Raw genomic sequence first — 17811 nt, 5'->3', positions numbered from 1 at the left:
TATGTGCCTCCTCTGTGTCAGACACATTCCAATTGTTGGGAGTTAAAAGGGTGAACAAGGGATCCAGCTCTGAAGGACTGTATAGTATAGCTGACACAGGGGGTAAAAAAAAACAGGGTGTTTCTAAGAAAGTGAGCTACTAACAAAGAGTTAATGAAACAAAACAAACAAAAGCAAATAACCCAATTTGGGGAGTAAGGGAAGGCCCTCCAGGAGGCCCCACTAAGCTCAAATCTGAAGAATAAGTAGGAGTCAGTGTTAAGAAAAAGCGGAGAGCAACAAAAGTATTTCAGGCTGAAGTGACAGTCCAGGGGTTCTCAACGTCTGGTCTCTGGACCACCAGCATCAGCATCACCTGAGAACTTGTTATAAACGCATCTCGGGCCCCACCCCAGAGCTAGTGAACCAAAAACTCTGGGGACGAGGCTCAGCAATCTGTGTTGTAACAAGCCTTCTAGGTGATTTCTGTGTGGCTGGAGTTTGAGAATCACCAGTATATGCAAAGGTGAACTACAAGACACAGAATGCCTGGAGGGCAAACAGGGTTGGGTGGGGAGGCAGCGCAGATCTGGGCAGAGATGTTGCTGGAGGGATGGGTAGAAATCAGGTCAGGAAGGGCTTTGTTTGCATACTATGAAAAGAATTTGGGATTTTACCCAGAGAATAAGGACGAGCCATTAAAACATGATACCGTGAATACAAAAAACACCAAATAATCTTGGTGATTATTTAAAAATACATGCAATCACAAAGATAGTACCAAATACCGTTCCAGAGACAAAAAAACTCATTCCTGTACAATAGGTAGCCATTCGGAAAGGAACAGATTGAACCCTACCTTTCTTTCTGGAATCTTTCTTGGCGCTGGTTTTCACAGCTACTTGAAGTTCTGTCTCAGTTGACATCCTACTAAATCCTTAGTCCACTTCACACAGATCCTGGGCCTCGGCCAGGCTCATTGAGGACTCCTCTCCAAGAAAACGACTCCGCCCTTCAGAAATGACACCCCGAGCTGCACATTCCATTCACTCCTTTCGAGCGCTGCAAATCAAGGGAAGAGAACATTCAGAATCACCACCCTGGTGAAGTTAGAAATTAGGAGGGAAAAAAGGAACCGTCAAACATACAGAAACAGGAAAACCTTGGTCTCCGTGTATAAACTGTTCACGTGGTTTCACTAAGCCATCGACAGGGTTCATACAACCAAGAGAATTAGAGGCCTTATCCGCAGAACTCACAATAGGTAATGCAAAACAGATCTTTAAAACTCTGGATTTTCAAGAGGAGCAAAACCCAATTCTTTATTTTCCATGTTTCTTATTGTCAAGCACTAGATGTCACCCAGAAGATACAGCACAGGCATATTTCCTGAGCAGCCCCATGGAGACATTTCCAACAACGAGGCACCCGTACGTCAGCCAAGCTCGACTAGAGCTTTGGCAGCTAAAGCAGATCACAGGCAAGTGACCTGTGGTCTGTCCCTCACTGGCAGGCATCAGAGGGAACGTGGAGTTGACATAAAACTGGGCTCCAAGGGTAAGGTGACAAATGGGGCTGAGAAACTTTCCAGCAAGCCCATTTTTACGTCAGCTTTTCCCGCAGCTATAAGAGCAGACAAGCATTTAACGTGGGGAGGAAAAGAGAAGGAAAGAGGCGGGCAGACACACATTTCAGCCCTTCTTTCTTTAATAAATATGACTTGCACACTACTAGGTACTATTAAGTTCAGACACTGTGCTGGGAAGAGATAATAATGATAATAATACCACTTCAATTACAGCCAGTATTTACTATACATTTACTATATCCTATGCCCTCAGCTCCTGCTTCACATACGTTATCTCATTTGATTTCATTTAAACTGAATGAATGTGTTCCCAGTGTCAAGCCAACAGTCTTTCCCAGCGACCGTCTCTCTGATAGTTATATGTGAGAGTTCAGTTGAAAATAAACATTTCAGGAGTTATCCATTTTTAAAGAATATTAAGATAAAGCTACTGGAAATGGATCTTCAAACTGTGCAGCCAATTCTTAGCTCATGCCACAGATCTAGAACCTTTTCATCTGAAAAGGCTGACCTTGAACACCAGTTTCAGCTCAGAAAGAATAAGGACCAAAATCTCTTGATCATGCCAGTTAAGGATGGCTTAACTAGAAAGGCTAATATAAAAGCCATATAAATTGTAGTAAGGCTTAAATAGGGGGAAACTCACACCTTATCCAAAGATATCTGCTTTCTTTGTTTGCTTTTAACAAACTGTTTTACAAACTATTGTTTAGGAGGACACTGGCCCTGAACGAAGGTACTTAAGGTAGAGGATCTAAGGCTACAACTAAAGACAATGGAAAATTATCTTCCGAGAATGGGGTCCATGAAACCGTATGTTGAAAATGAGAACCTTTCCGGCCACTTTTGTGCCATCTATCTGCACCATGCCACGAAGCCCTCACCCCCTTCCTAACCTCTTGCCCTCAAAGGACAACATTCCATGAGAGATGGCAGAGTCCCAAGACTTGGTCATATAAAGAGATAATTAATTTTATTAATAATACTAGTCATTTCATTGCAACAAACATCTCCTAAGAACCTACAACAGGCCAGGTGCACGTGCTGGCTCATTCATGTCAATAGACGTGTACGGCACAACCATGCAGGCGGAGAGTACAGAGTCAAAGCCTGATTCCTGTCCTCAAAGAAATTCAGTCTAGCAGAGGTGTCAGTCATGTAGGGGACTGCAATACACATGACCAGAATGAAAACAGACCAAAAATGGGCATACTGGGTTACAAAGGAGCAAGCTTTCACCTTTGCTTGAAAGACTCAATAAAGCTTCACAGAGAAGCAGCTCTCCACTGTCTGATCTTGAAGAATGATGCCTCTGTCACATGGATGATAAGGGAAAGGACCAATGGGTACTCAATAAATGCATGTGTAATAAATGAATAAATGGTTATCTCAGGCAGAAGGACCAGCATGTCCAAGGAGGCTTGAAATTAACAACCAAAATAAAAAAAGGACGCGTTAAGTCTAGTAGGGAGGTGATACACTTTCCCATCTTCCCAATCCTCCCTTGTGCTGTTACCTTTCTATGGAATTTTTCTTTTCAATTCTGCTGACATTCTCAAGGTTCAGTTCAAAAGAGGTATCTTAGGCAGAAAGGTTTTCTGATCCCTCCATTAAACGGAACTGTAATACGGAAGAACAAATCTGACTCCAGATTGGATCTGTTTCTCTTGCTTTAACCTTCGGACTCTGTTGCTTTGGCTACAAGCTAAGAATGTTGTCTTAGCCTGAAATATACAGGATAGGCCCTTCTCAAGGCTCTGACCTTTAAAGGTATAACACTTTTCCATTCATACAGAGATAAAAAGTTGCACAACAGAGATTAACATTTGCCTCGTTGGAGGTTTACAGAAACATGGCAACCTGAGTTACACTGGACAGCTGCAAGAACAAAGGATTAAAACACCCAGAAGTTTGTAACAACCAGCCACAACCCCTCCCCTTTTATTATAAAAGAAGCCTGAATTCTAACTCAGGGAAGATGGTTCTTTGGGACATTAGTCCACCATCTTCTTGCTCTGCTGGCTTTCCAAATAAAGTCACTATCCCTCGCCCCAACACCTCATCTCTCAATTTATTGGCCTGTCGTGCAGCGAGCAGTATGAGCTTGGCCTGGGTAACAGAATCTCTCCTTACTTGTGTTATGATCTGATTCTTGGGCAACTTCGTAGTTTGAGCCATTTACAAGCAATGTGATATTGAGGAAGCTACGCAACCCCTCTTTGCCTCAGTTTCTGTACCTTTACAATGGGGATAACAGTATCAACTTCATGGAGTGGCTGTAGAAATTGTGATCACACATGTAACATGCTTGGAAGGGTGTCTGGGCACATCTCCTGGCAAGCACTTAATAAATATTAGGCCCTAATAGTTTCCTGTGTTACAAACACAGGAATACAAGGTCACAACACAGCCTCATATTATTATCCTCCTTTCACAGAGAAGGAAACTAAGGCAGGTTAAGTCTGCTTTCTAAGGACAAACTGTAGGAAATGGTAGAAGCTAAGATATTTCCATGATGCTGGTCTTGCACACAGTAGGTACCTAATCCATAAACACCGAAATGAACTGAAATATGGGTTTTACACCATTTCAAGCACTCTTAAAGTCGATGTACAGAACTGGATTGGATTTGGGCCATTTTCTTTCCTTCGACTTTGTAAGCCACAATACAGAACCTCTCCCTATTCTGTGGGCAGCTCCAGTGTCACTTGTTTGACAAAATGTGATTGCGTTCCAGTGTTATAAGCATTACTTGTGAATTCCTGAAGTACATCCCCGTATCAATAAAGAAAGGAAACCAGCATCGTCTCTAATAAAAACCTGCATAAGGAAGCTACAGTACGGAGAGAACATTCCACAGCCAGGACCCTGGCATCCCCTTTAATTTTCCAAAAGCCAGAGGTTGAGCAAATGCTGTGAAGTAGCTCCAAATTATTTAGGAAATTCGTTTCTTTGTAATTAAGGAGATTAAAGTCCTCTAGGGCCAGAAACCATGTGACAACTCACATCATTTTTCCCCAGTAAAAGCTGTGAAGCCCTATCAGTTAAATTCAGGCTCGCCTAGAATTCTGAAATGCTTCAATAATGTTCCTTTGCTCCACACAATCTGCAGTAATTTAATATTCCTGAAGTGTGTCAGGTTTTTTATAATGAGCTCTTCAAATCTAAAAGTGAATTATGTAACATTCCACTACAGACATTCTGTCTACTGAACTGCTTCTAAATGTAAAACCCACGTTCAGTGAAGGGGGGGGGGGGGGGAAAGGAGGGGGGGAGGGGCAAAAACACCAAACCACAAAGCAGAGAAAACAGATAGGCCTTTTCGTTTTTAAACAAAGCACAAAGGTTTGAGCAGCTACAACAGAATAAATGCACGGTAAGACACCTACTTTAACGCACGTTTGTGTTCTCTCTCCTCCCCACCCACGCTCAGACCATCCTATGGCAAAACAGCTAATGTTTATGAAGGCCCATTATTTGCCAGGCACCATACTATGAACTTTTCACATATTATCTTAGCCAATCCTTCAGTCACTTGAAGAGTTAGATATTACCATTAGGTTCATTTGACACATGAGGCAAGGGAGGCACAAGCCAGTTTTGTAGCTCGTTCACGGTCACGTGGCTAGTAGGCAGCACAGTACACAAGGCAGGGCACAAGCCTCTCTTCTCCCCAACTTCACTCACGATCCCCCTGGAGGTCCATTAGCTGGGGAATGGATACACAAAATGTGGCGTAACCATACAATGGAATATTATTCAACCATAAAATGGAATGAAGGATTGATACACGCTACAAGGTGGATGAACCTGGCAAACAACATGCCAAGTGAAAGAAGTTAAACACAAAAGGTCACTTTAGTGTGTGATTCCATTTACCTCCAAAATACCCAAAATAAATAAATCCAGAGAGATAGAGAGCAGATCAGTGGTTGTCAGGTGCTGGGGGAAGCCAGGGAGGGGGGAACGACTCTTTAACGGTTACAGGGGCTCCTCTGGAGGAGATGAAAATGTTTTGGAACTAGATGGTGGTGATGGTTGAACAACATCATGAGTATAATAAATGCCACTGAATTCTACATATTAAAATGGTTAATTTTATGTTACGTGAATTTCACCTCAGTTTTAAAAAGAAAAAGCAAAAAGTCAGAAACAACTCTCCCAGCCAGGTGCCACACCCTGATTTAAGCCTTGTGTGATATGCTAAGGACACTGAAATTCCAGGCTAAAGAGCCAATCCAGCCTTAACGACCAGATGAAGGCGTAGACTTCCCAGAAACAGGACTTCGGGTTTCAGTGGCAGCAATTTTATGGATTAAAAACTGTATGCGCTACTACCTGATGATTCGTAATTTAGGGCATCTTAATCAGCTTCATTCAAACTACAAAGCACTGAAAACAGGCCATTTGTCAACAAGGCAAAAAGGTCTGCAATAGTAGAGATCAGGGGTCTTAGTTTCCACATCAGTAAAATAGGAAGACCACCACCAAGTGTGTAAGATTTGGAAGATCAATGAAATTTGGGCACTTAGGAAGCCTAGCTCAGTCTACAGCATGCTAGTTTCATGTAAGAAAGGAGGAGACTTAACTGCTTATCTTTACGAAAAGAAACAGGACAAACACAGCAGAAAACAATGAAGCTGTTTTTCTACACGGGGAGATCCTGGGTCGTAGAATGATGGACGGACCAGGTAGAAGGACAAGGCAAAGGGTGATACTTCTCAGAGTACAGCTTTTTGTTTAATTTCCAAATTTGGAAGCCTATTCATGCTCTACATATCTGAAGAAAGTAAAATTAAGTTAACAGGGATAGGAAGTGGGGGAAATGCTAAAACTGCAAGTGGATGGAAACAAATGAATCCAACTGTATGTCAGAGACGCATCATAAGCACAAGCACTGAAAGGGTGGGAGAAAAAGAACAAAGATGAATAGCTTAGGAACACAGTTTGACTGTTTACACTCGGTCTTGAACAGGACTGGGGCAGGGGGAGCTAAAAACAAACCTCAAACTCTTTTTAGTAGGCTTTTTTGGGTAGTGCTATGGGCAAAGCAATTATAAAACTATTTTAGATGTATTATAAGATTGGACAAGGACGTAAATTCTTTAATGTTCTTGGGAGCCAAGAGTCTCACTATTCAAGAAGAGACATTAAACTATGCAAAGAGGGAGGACAGGAAAGACAACTATGGGACAGACTGGAAATTGGAGATTTCAGGGTAAATTCGTGGTTTATAAAATATACATGTATCTGTATATGAGTAAGTGTATACATGCGTTTATATGCATATGACTTCCCAGCCCTGTCCACTGAACAGGTCAAGGAGCAAAGATAACCCAATGACAACATGACACCTAAATACCTAGATTTTGGTTTCTACTGCCACTCCTCAGTAAAAGGACCCAGGGTTTCCTGGAGAAGTGGGTGATTCCAGAAATGGGGCATGGCAGGTATAAGATGAGTCCAACATATCTTGTTGTTCCAGAAAGTAATGAAGTATGCAAAACCAGCACCAATGATAGGGGCATGTCACAAGGATACAAATGCCAACTTGGAGGAGCTCTCACTGGCCAATTCTGAAACAGCTTAAACACCAATATAATTTAAGGAAGGTAAATAAATAATAAACCACTGAAAAAATGGGAACCCATACTGAAAACAGACAGATAAACAAGTGGGGGAAGAAGGGAAGGCTGTCTTGTTGACAGTAGAACAGATACTATCTGGTAAATACAGAGAAGTGCTAGAGTATAAAAACACATTTTGCAGCCATCAGAGTAAACCTTAGCCAGACAAGAATCATCAATAAATGCTAAATCCAGGGAAATTTTTCGATGAGAAGCAAGCCGTTCGTAGGTCTTAAAGTGTCTTCTCACTTGCTGTTTGTAGTTGCAAGGGGAAAATTTGTGATCATACGATGGAGACATTGAACCACACCTCAATTAGGTTATCTAAATTAACATTAGCAAAGACGAGCAAATGGGTATCCGGTGATACCCCAGAGAAGACCACATCATTATCATGCAGCATCCTGGCCAGGAATCTAATCAGAACATGCATATAAAAATGCGGAGAAAGTCTATTCTTCAAAAATGGCATAACCAAAGACAAAGAGGGGCTGTGGAAATACTTTAGATTGAAAGAAACAAAACAGGGCTTCCCTGGTGGCGCAGTGGTTGAGAGTCCGCCTGCCGATGCAGGGGACACGGGTTCGTGCCCCGGTCCAGGAGGATCCCACCTGTCGCGGAGCGGCTGGGCCCGTGAGCCATGGCCGCTGAGCCTGTGCGTCCGGAGCCTGTGCTCCACAACGGGAGAGGCCACAACAGTGAGAGGCCCGCGTACCGCAAAAAAAAAAAGAAAAAGAAACAAAGCAGGTACAACTACTACATGCAATGCTTGTACCAGATCCTCCTTTACTAGCGAGAAAAGAAATGCTACAAAAGAAATGAGTGAGCCAACTGACAAATTTGAATATGGATAGCAAATCAGGTAAAAATATTATTTCAAAGTTAAATTTATTTGATAACTTTCCGATGGCTATGTAAGAGAAATTACCTATTCTCGGGGACTACACTTAGGGACTACAAGTATTTAGGTATAAAGGGCTAAGCTACATGCACCATTCAAATGATTCAGGAAAAACAAATCATATACATACGTATATGTACCTGCAGCATATGTGAGTGTGTATCCATGCATATACACAGAGAGAGAGAATACACAAATGATAAAGCAAATGTGATAAAACAGTAGCAATAGGTGAATCTAAGTAAAAGGCATAGAGTATTTTTTGTATATTCTCATTCTTTTACATTTTTCTGTAATTGTGAAATTATTTCCAAATTTAACAAAAAAAAAATTTTTAAAGCCTAGGTCTGACCCGAACACACAGGGATGCAACAAAGCCAATTCTGGTCTCACTCTTCTTTTAAAAAGTTCAGACCCATTGCAGCTCCCTAGATGGCATGCTTTCTAATTCCCAAGGCTACTTGAGTTTAAAATCAGTTTATGGCTGTCAGTTCTTATTATAGATTAAACTTCATCCTGTATCTCCCCGGAATGTTTGACTTGACACAAGTCTGTGGACCAACGTTGTTTCTTTCGAGCAGGTCTGTTTCTTACTGAACTCTTGACTTCCCCTCCAGACTCTGCCTCCATGCCAGGAATTGCCCCCCAACCCCGTCCCAAGACTTTTCACCTACTGGCCCCATAGATCACTGCAAACTCCTTTAATTACATAGCCAAAGTCGGCCTTTGTTGGACCATCTCCCTCTGCATCCCTGGGACTATGACTTTAACCTGTCAACCCTTTTTCCGGCTTTTTTTTTAATATGTCAAGGGCTAACTGATCTGATCTAGCCCATTTGGGAACTGCCTAAAATGTGCTCATTCTGTACAGTTGTTCTTTTCAGGAACAAGAAAAAAGGAAAGAGAAAGGTTTCGCTAGAGCCCAATGGCAACACTTACTTAATCCTGCCAAGGGTGTCAGAAGTGCAAGAGCTACAGAAACTTTACCAGAATGATATTTCAAGATACTACATCTCTCCCTCTACTGTTAAAATACCACCATCCTCACAGCAAATGCAAGGCCATCACTTGCTTTGACCAAACCCTTCCAGAATAATACTATATTGATAGAACGTATCCCTGGCTTTAAAACTCTAAAGGCCACAAAGTTGACAGATTAACAACCTCACTACAGACCCAGTCAAAACTGTTTTGCCACAACTGTGTGTTTCAAGAAAGGAAAGAAAAATCACAGAAGAAGGAGACGTCTCTTGGCCTGAGAGCTCACATTCATTGTGTTGCTCGTCGGTTAGGTCCACCTGACATTACGGAAAAAATAAAAAGAATTCAGGCAGCTTATAGAAAATTTTATAGAAAGTCATTCTCTAGAACAGGATAAAATGAATGAATGAGGAAAACTGAAGTGAATGGGGAACAAAGGATTGGAAATGAAGGTAGAGGCAGAAGCAACGATAGGCCACCAAGTTAAATCTGTACGGTTACAGAAGAGAGGATGTAAATATATGAGATTGCTAGAGGCCAAAGCATGGAAGGAAATATGATCAGTTACAGGTTCCACAAAGTCCATGCTCAAATAACCTTAAACCAGAAACAAAATGAAAAGGGCCTACAGGCTTTCATAAAACCAACGCTGTGTGGTCCCATGGACATTAACATCAGCACTGTCTCTATAGAAAATCCAACAGGGAATTTTCAATGTCCCTTAACTTATGCTGAGAATACAATACTAAAGTATAATAGCAGTAATACTTTTGAATAGGGTCAAAACAAAGAGACTCAAGTCATTTTAAATGCTCTTTGAAGAAAGCATGCTTTCTTTTCTTTTAACTAAATTCAAATATAAATAATTGGAATCTTATTATACAGCTAACTGGTGGTCTGGCATCTCTAGGGCAAATCTAGAATTAAAAAACCTACATGGGACTTCAGACTATACTACAAAGCTACAGTAATCAAGACAGTATGGTACTGGCACAAAAACAGAAATAGAGATCAATGGAACAGGATAGAAAGCCCAGAGATAAACCCACGCACATATGGTCACCTTATCTTTGATAAACGAGGCAAGAATATACAGTGGAGAAAAGACAGCCTCTTCAATAAGTCGTGCTGGGAAAACTGGACAGGTACATGTAAAAGTATGAAATTAGAACACTCCCTAACACCATACACAAAAATAAACTCAAAATGGATTAAAAACCTAAATGTAAGGCGAGACACTATGAAACGCTTAGAGGAACACATAGGCAGAACATTCTGTGACATAAATCACAGCAAGATCCTTTTTGACCCACCTCCTAGAGAAATGGAAACAAAAATAAACAAATGGGACCTAATGAAACTTCAAAGCTTTTGCACAGCAAAGGAAACCATAAACAAGACCAAAAGACAACCCTCAGAATGGGAGAAAATATTTGCAAATGAAGCACCTGACAAAGGATTAATCTCCAAGATTTACAAGCAGCTCATGCAGCTCAATAACAAAAACACCAACAACCCAATCCAAAAATGGGCAGAAGACCTAAATAGACATTTCTCCAAAGAAGATACACAGATTGCCAAAAAACACATGAAAGAATGTTCAACATCATTAATCATTAGAGAAATGCAAATCAAAACTACAATGAGATATCATCTCACACCGGTCAGAACGGCCATCATCAGAAAATCTAGAAACAATAAATGCGGGGGAGGGTGCGGAGAAAAGGGAACCCTCTTGCACTGTTGGTGGGAATATAAATTGATACAGGCACTATGGAGAACAGTATGGAGGTTCCTTAAAAAACTGCAAATAGAACTACCATACGAACCAGCAATCCCACTACTGGGCATATACCCTAAGAAAACCATAATTCAAAACAAGTCATGTACCAAAATGTTCATTGCAGCTCTATTTACAATAGCCAGGCCATGGAAGCAACCTAAGTGCCCATCAACAGATGAATGGATAAAGAAGATATGGCACATATATACAATGGAATACTACTCAGCCATAAAAAGAAACGAAATTGAGTTATTTGTAGTGAGATGGATGGACCTAGAGTCTGTCATACAGCGTGAAGTAAGTAAGAAAGAGAAAAACAAATACCATATTCTAACACATATACATGGAATCTAAGGGGGAAAAAAAAAAGGTCATGAAGAACCTAGGGGTAAGACAGGGACCTACTAGAGCATTGACCTGAGGACATTGGGAGGGGGAAGGATAAGCTGTGACAAAGTGAGAGAGTGGCATGGACATGTATACACTACCAAACATAAAATAGATAGCTAGTGGGAAGCAGCCGCATAACACAGGGAGATCAGCTAGGTGGTTTGTGACCACCTGGAGGGGTGGGATAGGGAGGGTGAGAGGGAGGGAGATGCAAGAGGGAAGAGATATGGGAACATATGTATATGTATAACTGATTCACTTTGTTATAAAGCAGAAACTAACACACCATTGTAAAGCAATTATACTCCAATAAAGATGTTAAAAAAAAAAACCTAGATGGTCCATCAGTTTACTCATCTGTAAAATGGGATAATGCTGGCTATAATTCATGGGATTAAGTGAACAAGAATAAATGAAAGCTATGTAAAAGTACTCTGGGGAAAATAAAATGCTACGCTCCAGAAGGCAGGCACTGTTATTACTCAGGTATCTGTCAGCCTTCAGCAAGGTGATAATAGGAGGAACAGAATGTGTTTCTTTAATCAAACTCAAAGCTCACAAAAGTCAGAACCAGATTTCAGCAATATTAAAGGAATTTATGTGACAGCAGTACGGCATACTTAGGAACATTTCATTTAACTAATGGATCACACAGTTTCACTGAGTATTTATTGCACCATGAAACTTCATTACATAAACTAATAGAGTATCAGAAAAAAATGTGTATAAGCTTAAAATAATTCCATTAGCATTTTCAGTACTTAGAGCCCCACTTCTACCCAACGTTCTGAAATCTTCACCTCTGATTTTACAAAAATGTGTCATTAAATGGCAGAACCTAAAGCAATAAGCTGAGGGGCTGGGTTGGAATCATGCCTGACTCTCCCACTCACTGCTTACATAAATTTAGGCACTCGAGCTACTAAACCAGTCTGAGCCTCAACTTCATCGATAAAATGGGCATCCTGTGGTTCCTACTGAAGAAAATCCACTGGAGTGAAGACATCAACCTATGTAATATCGACTTACAAACTAAAAAAATAGGAGATAGTTTATTACTTTAACATGCAGATTCACAGTAGCACATGTATATAAATTTTTTTAACATCTTTATTGGAGTATAATTGCTTTACAATGGTGTGTTAGTTTCTGCTTTATAACAAAGTGAATCAGTTATACATATACATATGTTCCCATATCTCTTCCCTCTTGCGTCTCCCTCCCTCCCACCCTCCCTATCCCACCCCTCTAGGTGGTCACAAACCACCGAGCTGTTCTCCCTGTGCTATGCGGCTGCTTCCCACTAGCTATCTATTTTACATTTGGTAGTGTATATATGTCCATGCCACTCTCTCACTTTGTCACAGCTTACCCTTCCCCCTCCCAATGTCCTCAAGTCCATTCTCTAGTAGGTCTGTGTCTTTATTCCCGTCTTACCCCTAGGTTCTTCATGACCTTTATTTTTTTTTCTTAGATTCCATATATATATATATATGTGTTAGCATACGGTATTTGTTTTTCTCTTTCAGATTTACTTCACTCCGTATGACAGACTCTAGGTCCATCCACCTCACTACAAATAGCTCAATTTCGTTTCCTTTTATGGCTAAGTAATATTCCATTGTATATATGTGCCACATCTTCTTTAACCATTCATCCGATGATGGACACGTAGGTTGCTTCCATGTCCTGGCTATTGTAAATAGAGCTGCAATGAACATTTTGGTACATGACTCTTTTTGAATTATGGTTTTCTCAGGGTATGCCCAGTAGTGGGATTGCTGGTTCGTATGGTAGTTCTATTTGCAGTTTTTTAAGGAACCTCCATACTGTTCTCCATAGTGCCTGTATCAATTTACATTCCCACCAACAGTGCAAGAGGGTTGCCTTTTCTCCACACCCTCTCCAGCATTTATTGTTTGTAGATTTTTTGATGATGGCCATTCTGACCGGTGTGAGATGATATCTCATTGTAGTTTTGATTTGCATTTCTCTAATGATTAATGATGTTGAACATTCTTTCATGTGTTTGTTGGCAGTCTGTATATCTTCTTTGGAGAAATGTCTATTTAGGTCTTCTGCCCATTTTTGGATTGGGTTGTTGGTGTTTTTGTTATTGAGCTGCATGAGCTGCTTGTAAATCTTGGAGATTAATCCTTTGTCAGGTGCTTCATTTGCAAATATTTTCTCCCATTCTGAGGGTTGTCTTTTGGTCTTGTTTATGGTTTCCTTTGCTGTGCAAAAGCTTTTAAGCTTCTTTAGGTCCCATTTGTTTATTTTTGTTTTTATTTTCGTTTCTCTAGGAGGTGGGTCAAAAAGGATCTTGCTTTGATTTATGTCATAGAGTGTTCTGCCTGTTTTCCTCTAAGGGTTTGATAGTGTCTGGCCTTACATTTAGGTCTTTAATCCATTTTGAGTTTATTTTTGTGTATGTTGTTAGGGAGTGCTCTAATTTCATACTTTTACACGTACCTGTCCAGTTTTCCCAGCACGACTTATTGAAGAGGCTGTCTTTTCTCCACTGTATATTCTTGCCTCGTTTATCAAAGATAAGGTGACCATATGTGCGTGGGTTTATCTCTGGGCTTTCTATCCTGTTCCACTGATCTCTATTTCTCTTTTTGTTCCAGTACCATACTGTCTTGATTACTGTAGCTTTGTAGTATAGTCTGAAGTCAGGGAGCCTGACTCCTCCAGCTCCATTTTTCGTTCTCAAGATTGCTTTGGCTATTCGGGGTCTTTTGTGTTTCCATAGAAATATGTATATAAATTTATATCTAAAAATTCATATGCTGCTGCTAGGTGCAAACTTCAAATATGATTCGCCAGTGGGTGGTGACTATTAGCAGGTGACAGGCGACCACCACAGTGATTGAACAGGGCAGCGGCTGACATATTTCAGCTTCTTTAAAAATGATGGTAACCCAGCAATCACCCCAGGGCTGGAAGCCAGTGATATTGACGGTCCAACTGGGAGACTGCTTGCAACAGCAGAGCTACTGAGTTTAAAAGCTTATGCTCTTCAAGTTTTCTTTCCAAAGATGTCCTAGATAAATGAATTTGCATGAAGAAATAGTAAAAAAAAAAGCAAATATCCCCAACTCCTTCAGCACACAGCTGTTAAATTACAGATTCTGTAAACCAAATCAATTCTACATACATTTCTAAGCAGCTCCTCTGTACACAGCAGACACTGGGCTACATGGGGGAGGTACAGAGAGAGACGAATCAAGGCCTGGTGGCTGCTACACTTTCCCAAGCATGGGGGCTGGCCTCAGGTGGCCTTCTTCCCTGTTCCCCAGCACTAATCCTCATCACCTGGCTTTTTAGCCGATGCCTGTCCTCATTTCAACCCCACTAGCCACGCGACAAGGCGGGGCATGCTGTCTCTTTGCTCTTGGAGACTGAATGCCCTCTGCTATCATCCCAGTTCCCTCCACGATGTGTCTGAGTAACCTGGAGCTGTTGCTGTTCCCTGGGGTCTCGCAGGAAGGAAAGACAAGTATTTAATGAGGCCCTCCCAGTGAAGGGGATTTTAACTAAATAAACATCACATTCGGCAGCTTCACCTGCTGATTTACCTAAAATATATACCGCCGTTATTGACTCTCCTTTCCACAAGCTGCATTTCATTATCTTCAAAGGTGACAGTGGGAAAGAGAACCACACGGGCCAACATCTGTCAGTGGCAAGCTGGGCGAGTGAGCAAGAGATGTCCCCATGCTGCCTGGTTCCCAGGGTGGCCCTGGGTGGCGGCTCATCCCAAGGAGGTCCACATCCCAGTACCTGTCCTCATCACAGGGGGCACCTGCAACAGCCCTTCCTGTTGGTCCCACTCAAGGGAGGTCTTGGCCCAGATGTCACCCTCCCCCTGCCCAGAGAGCCAGGAGACAGGCATTGCTCTCTCCCATCACTGACATCCCATTTTAATTCTTCTCTCTCTTCTCAAACATCAAATTTTTTTCCACCTTCCTTTGGAAAAAAAAATTAAAAGCCCATCAACTTCCTTTGCTTCGCTAATGATTTGCTAGTCCAATCTCAATTACTGTAAAATGGGATACACAGATAGCTCAAATTTCCTCCACAAAAGGATCTGCACTTGACAGGAAGCGACCCAATTTCCACAATTATCTCCCTCACAAAATCCATCCATAACAGTGATAACCACAGGGCTGTGTTTTGCTCAAGCTGTAAATGGGGATAGATGCCTGGACAAAGGAGCTCTTCTTTCCCCGTCGTTTCCTGATTTGTGAATGTATTTATTTGAACCTTCTCACGGAAACCTAAAAATTCCATCACACTCAGCAAATCGCCAACATGGAAAGCTGTCGCCTCTCCGTGAAATGCCCTCCTCACTGTTACACCCTGCAAATATCTTCGACTCTAAGTTCAAGCTCCCCTTCATGGGGAAGGCTTCCCTGACCATGTGCACCCTTCGCCTGGAGCACCATCCTTTAGTGATGAGTAATGCAGGGCAGAGGCTCCCAAGCTCTTCTGCACATTGGAATCACCTGAGGATCTGGAACGACTACTGACTCTTGGCTTTCACACTGGGATTCTCATTTAACTGATCTGAGCTGCCACCTGGGCACTGGGATGCTTAAAATCTCCCCAGGTGATCCGAATATGCAGTAACATATACAGGAAACAAGCATAAAGGTAAAGGGAATTCACATGTGATTTCAGGGCTGGCATGACCCACTCCCTCATCCCCCACGACTGGGCCTGTTATTGAATTCCCCTGAGCCTGAACACGTCCACCGCAAAATACGATGGCTCTGAGAATAGGCACCAGATGTGGTGAGTTTATTAAATGACATAATCTATTTAAGATACTTATCACGTAGTGTTAAGTGCTGGGGACAGTCAGGAAAATGCCCCCCCCAACCAAGATGCCTATGCCCTAATCACTGGAATATGATTTAGATAATTTAGATCATGAGAATCTGGACTTTTGAACTGATGACATCGCAGAGAGACCTTGCCTGTCTTCTGCATTTGGGCTGGATGTGAATCTTTGGGGTCCAGAGGTGGACTGGAATAGACAGAATAATGCCCCGCCCCCAAAATGTCCACTCCTTAATCTGCCCCAGCTGACTGCACCAGAAGTCCATTCCTCACCCAAGGACAATTCACTGGCTGACCAGAGCCACAACTTGGCCTGGTAGGAAGGGTTAGATCCAGACTGGATATAGGAGAAGACAGGCATATTCTCTCTCTCAAGAATCTGAACTCATTAATACAGATTCTGTCCAGGAGTAACGGGGCCAGAAGTGAAAAGATGCACAAGCTCTGAGGCAGCAAGGGGTCGACTGAGCAGAAGTTATGACTCAGTGAAGTGAAGGCTGGCAGAAGCCACCAGGCAGAGAAATACATATACAATTAGGGAGTGAACAATGTCCTGCGCAATGGAACAATAAGATGCCCTGGTCCCTGAGAGACATCCAGGATCCTTCCTGTTATGAAATCATACCCCCGTCTCTGGGATGCCAGGCTGTACGGCTATTCGGAGATTCTAGAGACACTCTTCCTCCTGCAGAAATTCCTGCTGTGCATGGCCTTACAATGCCACACCCCTTCTTGCTGGGCTGGGGTTTGGAAGGGGGGGCTGTAAAAACTAGCCTGAGGCTCCCTCTGGTGCACTTATATGTACCTCGCATCTGAACCCTTAACTACATCACTCTTCACATCTCGCAGCTGGCAAAGTCACAAGATCATGAATGTCACCGTCTCCCAGACTGGCCTTGGCTTTTCAAATCATGGCTCCACTAAGTACCAGTTATGCGAGCTTTGGCAAGTCCCTTGAAGTCTTTGGGTCTCTGTGAAGCTGGGAAGTTGGTACCTTGCCCCTAATGGTTGCTGAGTAGCATAAATACGATGATATATGCAAACTGCCTGGTGCTACAGGAGAGATTCATTCCATACTGTTTGCCCTCCCTTCCCTCTATTTCATCTGCATAATCATTCTTAGGAAGGAAAAGGGAGAAATTTCCGATATTTATTTCCTATACCATATACATATTAGTTTTTCGATACATATGCGTCAAAATGAAGCAGGAAACAATTACCAAGAACGATTTCTGCTGTGATATGAAATCTGATATGTTAACCTGACTCTCAGGCTCTAGTCCAGCACATCTCCCCAGACTCACAGCTCAGTCCACCCTCCTCACAGGAAATACACACTATGGCCACACTAGGTTGGTCATAGACCCTAGAGCACACCTTGGTGACCCAATGCCACACCTCCTCACCTAATCAAACTCAGCCCACTCTTTGAGGTCCCATCTGGAAACAGATGACAAACTCTAAACAGTATTATTGCCAAGAATTAATACAGAGATTATGTACCCAAGGGTGGGCTGTGTTGAAGGGAAACCCTGAAGGACAGGCCAGGGTCCCAGGGCTAGAACAGCAGAACTGTTACCTCTCCTAGGCTTGAAGGGGTGAGAGAAGGGATGGGCGACTGGAACTGAGAGGGGACCCAGTAGAAAAAGTTGCCTTAAAAGGAGCGGTGACCTTCAGTCTAGGATACAGCAAGCCCAGGGCAACCCAGCCAAGA

The 17811-nt window shown here is 42.2% G+C and overlaps 1 protein-coding gene across 7 annotated transcripts in view; it reads right to left on the bottom strand.

Moving 5' to 3' along the window:
* The window catches only part of DAB1 (DAB adaptor protein 1), a 417476-nt gene that overhangs the window by 278834 nt on the left and 120831 nt on the right, over window positions 1–17811 (bottom strand). For 3 of the 7 annotated variants that reach the window (XM_027108386.1, XM_027108389.1, XM_027108387.1), the window contains exon 2: window positions 839–1041. In XM_027108386.1, coding sequence (XP_026964187.1) covers window positions 839–905 — 67 coding nt within the window. In that variant the 5' untranslated portion in view covers window positions 906–1041. Of the gene's footprint in view, window positions 1–838; window positions 1045–17811 lie in introns of those variants that run through there. The other 4 variants (XM_027108390.1, XM_027108388.1, XM_027108392.1 and 1 more) reach the window with 2 other exon arrangements.

The sequence above is a fragment of the Aethalodelphis obliquidens genome, unplaced genomic scaffold (genome assembly GCF_003676395.1).
Source record: "Aethalodelphis obliquidens isolate GAN/ISIS:26980383/991018 unplaced genomic scaffold, ASM367639v1 scaffold9, whole genome shotgun sequence".
NCBI classification, from domain to species: Eukaryota; Metazoa; Chordata; class Mammalia; order Artiodactyla; family Delphinidae; genus Aethalodelphis; species Aethalodelphis obliquidens.
This window is presented reverse-complemented; position numbering and strand designations above follow the sequence as displayed.